Raw genomic sequence first — 11559 nt, forward strand, 5'->3', positions numbered from 1 at the left:
TGTTTCAAAGAGCACTTGAACAGGAAACAAGTAAACAGCATGTTACGGACAGACAGTCATGTCAACGTAATAACAATGGTTTCAGTTTAATTTGACTTTTTGCTTTCCAAAATATCAGCGCACTTCTGATCACCTTACTTCACCACAGAGCATAAAGGGGGTCTATTTTTATTTGCAGAAACCTAAACGACCTTCTGTCCCCCTCATGTGAAGCAGTGTTAACTTGAGTTGAAAACGTGCCTGAGATCAGCAATGACGCTGTTGTGAGGTGAAAATATTTTTCAAGTCTTAATATTGTGCAAGAGCAGAAACCCTGATATGTTTTGGCTCTATCTGCAACTTGTTGCAGTTTTCTGTCACATCTGATATGAGTGCTTTTTTCAGTTTTTTAACTTTGATAATGTTTCCTTCTTCGTGATAAAGACCCTGAAGCTGATAGCAAACACTTATAGACGTCACGTTTGGCTTGAATTAACATGTAATCTCACCGATGAGGATCTGAGGGTGTGGTTGTGGGTGCGTAAACTTGTTGTCAAGGTTTTGGGGGGTAAAAAAATCTACCAATCAAAATATTAAAATTTACCAAGAAGACACTTTGTGTTAAAATAAAAACCATTGACACGCAAACCTTGCATTATCATAATTTAATAATTCACTGGTTATATTAACACAGTTATTCTCAATATTGCACATAAATTGCACGAGTCCTTTACACAGCTGGGAAATATAAAAAGAAAGACTGTTAACTTTTGTAACTTATTCCACTTCAATATAAAATCTGTTGTAAAATAATACTGGAGCTATAAAACAAGTATCCTCTGAAGTCTAAGTCCGTGGCATGTTTTTCTATATTTAGTGTGTACAAGTGTTACAGTGCACCAGGATACAAAACATGAAAAATGACCCTGCGCAAAATTATGGGTGTAAGTTCAGACTCAAAGCTGTAGTTGGTAACTTTTACGAAAATTGAGCTTTTTTCATATTTGCTAAAACCGAAACACCCGAGACAGATAATATGTGAAAAAAACCCACCCTGCTCTATTGCCTTGTAGCTCTTTTTATGGCCTTACTGCACATGAACAGAAACAACCAATCAGAGCTGAGGAGTCTCTTACGCAGCTGTCACTCACGGCTCATGAACTGTGGTCAAATTGTCAAACTAGGCAAAACTGATCAAATACAAATCAAGATTTTGTAACTGCATTGCCTAGTTGCCCTGCTTAGTTTTACCATTTGATCTCAGTATTTTTAGCCTTTGTTTTTACAATATAGGAAACAGTAAGATGCCCACTTCCTGTTCACAAATTCTTACATAACAGCCAAACAGTACACTAAAATATGTTTCTGAAGACATCTGAGGCGAGAAATAAGCAATACAGTAAGCAAATCTTGGTTTATATTTCATCAGCGCTGCATAATTTGACAGTCTAACTGCAATTCAAAAAGTGACTGGCAGTTGTGTTGGAGACTCCTCAGCTCTGACTGGTTGTTTTTGGTGCGCTGTGGTAGATTTTTTTCAGGTTATCTGTCTCCTGTACATTTTTTAGAATATAGTGACATTCATCCATCCATTTTCAACTGCTTATCCGAAGCCAGGTCACGGGGGCAGCAGGCTGATCAAAGCACCCCAGACGTCCGTCTCCCCAACAACGATTTCCAGCTTCTTCTGGGGAACCCAAGACTTTCCCACTCCAGGTGAGATATGTAATCCCTCCAGCATGTTCTGGGTCTGCCCCGGGGCCTCCTACCAGTTGGAGGTGTCCAGAACACCTCTAACAGGAGGTGCCCAGGAGGCATCCTGATCAGATGCCCGAACCACCTCAACTGACCCCTTTCGATGCAAAGGAGCAGCGGCTCTACTCCGAGCTCCCTCAGGATGTCCAAGCTCCTCATTTTTATCTCCAAGGCTGAGCCCAGCCACCCTCCTGAGGAAACAAATTCTCGAGCTCATGACCATAGGTGAGAGTTGGGACATACATGGACCAGTAAATCGAAAGCTTTGCCTTCTGGCTCAGCTTTCTCTTCGCCACAACAGTCCATCACAGCGCCCGCAGCACTGCAGAGGCCTTGCCAAATCATCGATTCATCTCACACTCTATTCTACCCTCACTCCTGATCAAGACCCCGAGATACTTGAACTCAGATTCAACAAATATGACACTTATTTTCATGAAAGTTATGAACTGTAGCTTTAATCTGTAAGTTTCTGAGCACTTGAGGCATACCAGCATGGGTCACTCACAAGCCAGTTTACCATCGAAGGACGAAAGGGTGATGGCAAAGGCTTGCAGGGCACACATGGGGAAACTATAATCCATGGAGAAGACGTCCTCTGCTACACGGCCAAACTGCATCACTATGTAATCCTCTGGAAAAGACAGCAGCAGGGGGTGGAGAAAGAGAGGCGACATGTGACGGTGAGGTTAGGAATAAAGACAAGATGGACATTTTTCTATTGCTTAATGAGAGAAAAAGACAGTCACATCTTACCGTTGTCAGGGTGGATGATCTGGAAGTTCTTGACGGAGGCTTGGGTGACACGTCCGTGGAAGTTAAGCACATATGACTGAGTCTGTTCATTCCAGCTCGGGGATTTGTTCACCAGTGTGACCAGTTTGTCTGTATTGTTGTTTGCATGGCGGATCAGTAGAGTCTCAAGTTCCTATAATAAGATAACATTTCAGTTTTTCCAACACTTAATCTGCACCATCTCAGGTTTTAAATATTGACGATATGTTTTAAACATACATTTTTTGGACGAATGGACACTCTTTCATCGTTCTCCAACATGCCTGGGATGACTACTGTCATTTTCCTGGGACCCTTAAATCCCAGCACATTGGTCTCCTGGAACATAACAACCAATCATATTACAGACTGCATCCCTGCATATGCTTAGTTAAGTTGGATGTTGGAGTGTGTAGAGTCAAGTTTGGACTCACATAGCAAATTGCTGCCAGCTCTTGCCGCACTGATTCACACTCTTTGACGAAGGGCTTTTTCTCAGGGTTCTCACCTCCATCATAGACTGTGAACTTTGTACCAAGAACATTGGACCTGAAACAAATTTGTCTGATTAGATAAATCATCGATCAGGTGAGAGAAGAAAATGTCAACTTTGCCATAAAACAACAATGGGCTGCTGCATTCACTTCCATATAAAATGATTGCTTCCATAAATCAAAGGGGATATTCCAAAATGCCAAATAAAAAATTCATTAAAAAAGGGAAAATTGTCCAATTTACACCTGGGATGATCGATGAATGCAATTAAGGAGTTGATGGGATAGAAATCCATCCAGTACGGAAGCAATGAACGTCCATGGATTTATACATTTTATTTCCTCTGTTTTTCACATGATAAGTTAATTTTATTTATTTTCTCAAGATCAAAAGTTATATATATCGTTATGTGGAAATAACAAAAGTTGTTTTCCTGAGAGTACAGGTTCATTGTCTTGAGATATAATAAAACTTTGTCCTCTCGAGATAACAAGATATAGAGGTCTAGGCTATAGAAGGTCTGAAACATTGCAGGAACCATTGCATTCTGCATAGTAATGTCAGATTAACAAGAGCATAATCTTCATTGCATCACATTTCTCTTCAATCAAGGCCTGACACAGACTAAACTTGCTTTATGCCTTGCTGTTACAAATAATTTACATATTATTGTGTGCCATGTAATGGCCAAAACTCACTTAAAGCGGTTTTAGAAATGTTTTTGACTACTTGTGCATCCCCTGAAACAGACATACTTTTTATTAAATCAATCAATCCACACTTACTCAGGCGTGTCTCACAGAGCCCCCCATGATTTTTTTATGCTTTAAGTCTATTTTTGTTGTGTTTAGTGAAGTGTAATCTGCATGGACAGCTGTTTCAATTACACAAATCTGTCTGTGTTTTGAATTTATTAACCATATCTACACCGATTGATCAAGAGTCTGTGAGTTTGCCTCTTTCACTACAGAAAGATTCCCCTCAATCAGTACGGTGGGCAGGAAATAAAATCAGACAACACTGCTGATTTCATCACATGGAGCTGACATAAAAACTGTTTTGGTTCTGTAGATTTCTACTGTCAGTCAGCCTGGTGAAGGTTAGCACTATCTAGATGTGTACAGAAGGTGAAATAAGTGTGGGCTGGATGACAGGGCTTTAATGTACTGCTCAAGTCTCGCTTCCAGTGGGGATGTTTACCATCGCCTCAGCTTAATTGGTGACACTATCAAAGCAGTCAGCATGGTGTGTCAAGTGTGGTGGAAATCTTGACACACAATGGTCTAGGCCTACTACGTTTAATTTATGAAACATTGTTTCCTCGTTATCTCAAATCATGCCATTATCTTAAGATCTCGAGCATACTGTTGTATTGGTAAAAACGTTATTTCGACATAATGACATAACCTATTGATCTCGATAAAGCAGATAAAATGAACTTGTTATCACAGGAAAACAGAAAATGTAATGTTCTAATCATGGCTGTTAAAGTTTCTGTAATCAGGAGTCCTTTTTCATGGCAGATATTTTGACATGTCATTGCAGGGAAATCACAGGCATAGGCTCATCTCCATTTCAGGTGTTTTAGTGCCATGGCATTGGTGTTACGCATTCTGGCTCAGTGGTGGGGCTTACTGAGATACTCGAATTGAACATTTTTAGTGTTATTACTTACACCAGTTCTTTTCCTGCTATGACAAGTAAGAATGTCTGCCAAAATAAATGCCTCAAGTGCAGGTTTAGCCACTTACTTACAATGCATTTTGAAATATTACCTGAAGGGGTTTTTGCAAACTTGACTGACAACATGAAATTGGAGCCTTAACAAGTGTCGTCAATTAATGTAGAGGAAAACGACTGTTTAGTGTTCTTTCACAAGGTAAAAATCTAAGAGTCATACCTTAGTTTTCCTATGTAGCAGTTTGTATCTCTGGACAGGTTTGTCGGGTCAGTGGAGATGAGATAGTTGGATGTTTTGCACTTCTTCCTTTTTCTTCCTGCCATTAGAAACACCTTGCAGATGGCACAATGGGAAACATATATTTAAGACAGACTTCAATAGAAGTAGGCTATGATAGCTCAAGAAAACACGATCATGTCTAAAAATCTATGTGCACAATGATTGGGTTCAGACTGCAGAAGTGCCAACCCTTTTGCCATCCTCCTTCTCCATGTGGAGGTAGTAAGTCGGATAGATGCCCTTCTCCATGCCTCTCCTGTCCCTGGTGACCCTACACTGGATCGTCACATCTCTGGGGGCTGGACGCACAGCAAACTTCTCAAGGTCCTCCACTGACAATGGAGATGTTGGCTGAAATGAGAAAGAGAGTGAGAATGATTTGGCCATGCGTCGTACTCGCCTATTTTGCTTTGACAAAACAAGAAACAGTTTGACTGGTAGTAACTCACTCTTTCATTGGATTCACTGCCTGAGGATGAACACTCCCTGTAGTTGGAGTTGAGGGAAGCGAGACTCGGCGTAGTTTTCTCTGATTTCTTTGTCTTTTTTTCTTTTTTCTCCTTTTCCTGGACGTCCTCGTCTTTGCTCTCCTCACTTATTTGGCACCTGGCTGTGGAGACAACACATGCAAATATATCCTTTACACCAGCTTTGTTGTATTGTTACTCGTAAAATGCACAGGGCAAGATTATCGCTCACATGTGTCCAGTTGTTTTTTCCTCTTAGGTGTCTGAGGGACAGGCTTCTGGGACACGTCATCCTCTTCATCATCACTTTCATCACATTTATTCTTCTTTGGACTTGCTTCTTCCACCACTGACTCTGTTTCCTGGGTTGAAGCCTCCTGCAAGTGTTTCTCTGCAAAAGAAGAGACTCTTGAATGTTGTAAAAGCTGTGACTTTAAAAGAGTGCTGATATATTAAAGATAAATTGAACTTGTTACTTTTACGCTCTTGTTTGGTGGTCTTGTTTGTCTTTTGTGGGTCTTCAGATTCTTTCGCTTTGTCTTTCTTCTTTGTTTTTTTCTCCTTTTTCTCCTTGTCTTTCTCCTTTTCATCATTCTGCTCCGCCTCTGATGGAAAGCAAAGCAGCGAGTTTCTGATGTGTCATTTATAAAAGAGAAGTCGTTCCCAGCTTTACACGTGCTTGCATAAAAACAAAGAACATACACAAACACGTGTAGAGTCACAGACCACTGATGGTATGTGTCAACAGCATCCATCATTTCCACACTTCCCATTTATTGTCTATGTAAGCAGCCGTGCAATGCATTCTGGTAGCACTCAGTATGTTTACATGCACAGTTAAATCGAGCTACAGGTATAGCTCGACTAGGCCATTTAATTCGACTACCTACCCCCTTTCAGCTTGTTAGTATTGGACCTTTTTCTGGTTGACCTATTACGTCACAGACTAAATAACTGAGCATCGTGCAGCTCTTCTGCCACTTTTTTTAACAGGTTGCCATTCTGTGTTTTCCTCCCATCAGTGTCTTTTAGAATATTTGAGTCTTTCAGCTGATGCAGCATGAACTGTGTCTCCTTGTCAGTCCAAAAATGCACACCTCTGGATGTAGATTTCACAATGTTGTTACCGGCTTCTTCTTCTTCTGTTAAACATTCAACGCTTTCGACTTCTGGGTCAAAGCCTAGGGTGGAAACTGTGACTTCATACATGCAGGAGTAATTCAACCCTCAATTGCATTAACTGGGTGTGTTAGTCTGACTTTGAGAAATTCGATTAAGTGCAGTTTTAGTCAGACTAACACAATAAATTGAATTTCTGTAATGTCATGTAAACATGCTGATTGTGTTGCGTTTCGAGAGATGGGGCATCACGTTGACTGCTCCTTATTTGCATGACATTGAGGTGTAGGCTACTTTATATGAATCAGCGGCATCCAGTGCAACTCGCCGCCTCTGAAAACTCCCGAAAAACTTTTAATCTAATTGTTGTCAGTCAAATATGTGGACAGAATCAGCAACTGCATTGCTTATTTCTCTCCCCAAGTGTTTTCAGAAACATATTTTGGTAAATTATTTTCATAATACAAGGAAAAAGTTTCCAAATGAAGCATCCTGTTGGCCCGGTTTGACGTCTGGGAGCAGACAGCCCACGAGTCAAAGTGTTGTTCATCCAGTCAGGTGCAGCCAGGAAATGTTTATGCTGTTATAGGAGACGTGTATAGCTGCAGCCACATTCTGCATGGAGCTTACACGATAGAGCCCTACAAACCACACCCACCACCAGTACAAGAAAGTTCACCAATGCATCCCTTATTTGAGCCCTGCTGCACGCGACGTTGCAGTGAATGAATATGAGGCCAAACATAGCAATAAGGAGCAATAATCTACTTTATAATTCATTATATATGAAGACACTATTGACCTTATAAGCAACAAGATGTAACCCTTACCCATACTCTAACCTTAACCATAGCAGCCTCCCTTTTAACTTAGCATTTTCATATCTGGACCAAGGAGTGAAGGCGGCGGTGTTGTAGGAGGGTGTGGCTTGTATGTTTTCTTTGTTGGTCAGCAGTCATGGAAGAGAAATTGACACGTACCATAATGACCCAAAATGAGTGTGTACATACTCTTTGATACATACTACAGTAGGCCTATTTGAATACTCAAAACTGAGCAAGTAATTTGCACACACACAGATACAATTTTTTTCCCATTAGAATAAAATATTCTGCTTTCATGTTCTTACGTTTGGCTTTCTCTTTTTTCCCTTCTTTCTTCTTTGGCTTTTTCCCCTCCACCTGAGCGTCATTCTCCACTTCACACTTCACCTCGGGCTCTTTGTCAACCTCCAAGTTCATCGTCTTTGGAGTAATGGGATTCTCTGAAGGCATCTCATCTAACGTCGCGCTTGCTGTCATATTGCATTCACCTAATGTGATCTCATCCAGTGGGTTATCATGGGCGTGTTCAACTTGATCTCCAAGAAAAACAAACAGAACATAATTTAAGAGACAGAATGTAATTGCATCATACAATGACATTATATTTTATATTTTAAAAAAAATGCTTCATAGCATGGACTGCACAAGTGGGGGTGCCAGGGGGAGCATGTTCAGATGCGTTCAGTGGTCCATGCTACACAGATGATTGTAATACTAACCAGTCAGGGAAGTGTTGCTCAGTGATTGGCTGATCAACAGAGGTGTTTCATCAGAGTGAGCGGCTTTGTGCTTTCGGTTCTTTTGGCGAACATCCCGATTGGCCACCACCATCTGAGTATCAGCCCTCTTCTTTTGCTGTTTTTTCATCAAAAGGGTTCGCTGTGGGGAGAAATGAGACTGCATTCAAACTGACAACTCAATGCTTATATGTGGGGATACAACTACAGATAAAAACTGCTTCTTATCTGTGTCTATGCAGTAATGTCGAAAGCCCAGTTCAGACCAAAGATTCGTGACGATAAGCTGGAACTTGCGATCCTGTCAGTTAACACCAAGGCATCCAGATGAGATGGTGTATCGTCTCCATAGCAACAACTCTCTGTACTGTCGTTCTGATTTCCAGCTTTTCAGGCTTATTTTGTAGGTGAATGTAATTTATAACTTTTAAAAATATGAACAGTGAGATACTCGCTACATATTTCTAGTAGTGATGATGAAACGGTGCAAACATAAACAGAGCGACCTGAGCTTCAGGTGGGCCGTATTCATAATAAATATGCCACAATAATTTAAAATAGTTAGCACCATTTAACCAGTCAATGAGTTGGCTATGTGTATGTGACATAAGTAAAGGAAGCAACAGCAGCGACCCACCACCCGACACGGACATAACGTGAGGACAGAGACTGGCATACGTGTTACCTGCCATGGGAATGTAAATGAGATGGACTCATGCTTGGCGGGCACAGAGGGCTGTTGTCTGAGAATGCCACAGCAGCCATGCATGCCATCTGCGTACAATTTGCAACTCACTTGGCCAGCAGACATTGCTACAAGCTGACTGGCTGTTGAAATAGGTGACTAGCCTTACGCTCTACAACCTGCTGCTGGAGACTTGACTCACTGAGTCGCAGGTGACACCATCAGCTGGCTTGAATTGGGTCAGTTCACACCGCTGCAAAGTTTTCCAGCAATATTTTAAAAATGTTTTCATCTTGTTGCAAATCTTTGGTCTGAACTGGGCTTTAAAGGTGGAGTCAGCGATTCTGGAGAAACATTGTTGATATGGATCAGAATAGCTGACAGCACCTTTAATGTGCATTATTATCTCACTTTTGACCTTTTCACCTTCAGATCATTGTTTTTACCCATACTTTTCTACAGTACATATTGTTGGTAAGGTGATAAGCTGTACAAGAGTGTGTCATTTCATTATATTTGAGGGTACTGCTGCTTTTTTTTATATCACATACGATGACAACTACAGAAGAAACAGAGTTAAACACCATTGGTATTATGAAGCATGTCTTAACGTCAGAATTATAACATCGTATTGTATTATTTAACCAAGAAAGAAACCAGATAACCTTTTTCTTTAACTTTATTTGGATAATTACTTGTAGGCTAATAATACTTACAATGGTTGTAGTATTTTCATAAATTCTAGATAGCAAATTGTCCACTGTATTCACTATATTCAGCTAAATATGATACAAATGCTGATTATGGATGCAAGATTTTAAATGCAGGTACATCATTGTTACTGTTTACTGCTATTCCAAAACTACTATTAGGTTACCACAGCTTCTTTTAGTTAGTATTTGTACTTCTACTACTGACTATGTGCTGTTTTTTTCTGATATAAGGTATTTATGTAGTACTTTACTGATTTAAAGCCAGTAGCTCACATACTGTGTACAGACCAAGACTTTAAGATGAGCAGTGGCTCCAAACAGCAGGTGGTTCTGACACAGGTATGACCTCATGAGACTCAAGAAAGCTTTATCTATTTGCAAAGCTCTGCCTCAATTTTATCCACTTGTTCACTAGTCAAGGAATACGTTCCTGTTTTTATGATAAATATTATGGACCTATTTATCCTAAATGTGTTTCTGACACAGAAACACAGCCAAAATGTACTCAACGTAAAAATAACTGCTATTTGTAGGTTATTTGAGGCACATTTTAATTCTTATACCAGTTTAAAGTAAACCAAAACATACCTGGGTTATGTAATGTATGCTTGATATTAAGTAGTTACATAATTCTCATTTATTTACCTGATTGTCCAGCTTCTGTTGTCGCATATCAGGGTCCTCCATGTCTGAATTAAAGACTCACTGTTGATAACAATCACTAAGAATACAGATGGGCCCACTTAAAAAAAACCCCAAAGAAACCAAAAACAGATGAAATCCAGGACCAAAGTTCAGTGTGAGAAATGGTTCAGTTTCCAAAATAAAAGAGCAATTACACATGGACACGGGTGTCTGATTGTGGCACCCTGCTCCATCTGACAGTCTGTCCACCTGCATGTAGCAGAAGGCAAAGTGGATTAAAAGGGGATAATGTTCTTAAACTGCACTGCACAGCTCAGTCAGTGCGGACAAGCAGTCTCGGGGGCAAAGCAGGCTTTCCACGGCTGCTTCATGGAGATGCTGAGGCCTAATGTTACAGCTGAAACGTGAGACGAGAGAAACAGGAAGGTGATCACCTGCTGCTCCTGTCACTCCATGTACCTCACAGCCAGCAGTCTGCACTCTGCATCACTTACCCGGGCGTAAACAAACACGGAAGCCGCAGTACTCACCGCAAATTGGCCTAAAGCTTCAGGGTTTCACCCAAACGTGCGTCACTGTGCAAACAAATCCCCTATAGCACCATTAAATTAACCTAAAACATCCCAGAGACCAAAAACATAAACAGACGTTGGTTATCAGCGGGACGCTCCGTCAGGTTTATCTCGTTGCCATGGATACGGCTGTCATGCAGCATCGACGGAGAGATGTGAGATTAAAAACAACTCTTAAATCTCGTTTTAGTTCATTCATGTTTGTCAGCAGGATGGATGTTTTTTTTTCGTTTTTTTTACTCACTTATTACATTCAACTCATTTAGTGGGGGGTTCTAAAAAGTTAGTTTAGTGGCATTATATATTGTAGTTTATTATTATAAAGTATTAGGCTATTTATTATTAGTGATAGCATCCTCACATCAGTTTTTCATCAGGCCTAGTAGTGGGCTAGTATTGTGTATGCACAAGGGCGTAGGTGTGGTTTCAACATTAGGGGGGACACATATGGGGTTCGGGGTCCCTTGCCAGAAAGATTATGCACCAATTTGTGCCTCAAAATAAAAGTCTACTGTTACTTTTGTGTTTTTTGATTGGCCTGAGGGGAAAATACACGTTCTAAATATATAGGGGGCCGAACACATGCTGCATTTTTTCCACCCTCCAATTCATTGTTTTCAATGTAGACACGCACACATTCCTGAGCACCTATTTTAGGTAAAAAAAGAAAAGTTAAAAATAAAGAAAGTTTAACTTTTGGAAGGCAGCAGCGCGCAAAGCATGTCATGTGACGAGGAACAAGCAATCACAGCCAGCACTGTCCCTTCTTCCATAATTATCATTCTGAGGTAAAACACACAGCCTGTTCAGTTTGCCTCCCATTTGTCTAGCTAC

At 40.6% G+C, this 11559-nt stretch overlaps 1 protein-coding gene across 1 annotated transcript; it reads right to left on the minus strand.

The window, feature by feature from the left end:
• Positions 1-654: 654 nt before the first annotated feature.
• si:dkey-220f10.4 (tubby protein) lies at positions 655-10638 on the minus strand. Its single transcript, XM_050060889.1, has 12 exons — positions 10154-10638; positions 8093-8252; positions 7679-7909; positions 5907-6035; positions 5663-5821; positions 5413-5573; positions 5153-5314; positions 4904-5016; positions 2943-3057; positions 2749-2847; positions 2491-2662; positions 655-2368 (listed from the first exon to the last, which is right to left on the minus strand). Exons 1-12 carry the CDS (start codon positions 10193-10195, stop codon positions 2235-2237), a joined length of 1677 nt encoding a protein of 558 aa, XP_049916846.1. The 5' UTR covers positions 10196-10638; the 3' UTR covers positions 655-2234.
• Between the last annotated feature and the right edge of the window lie 921 nt (positions 10639-11559).

This window comes from Epinephelus moara, chromosome 13, assembly GCF_006386435.1.
Source record: "Epinephelus moara isolate mb chromosome 13, YSFRI_EMoa_1.0, whole genome shotgun sequence".
Taxonomy (NCBI): domain Eukaryota; kingdom Metazoa; phylum Chordata; class Actinopteri; order Perciformes; family Serranidae; genus Epinephelus; species Epinephelus moara.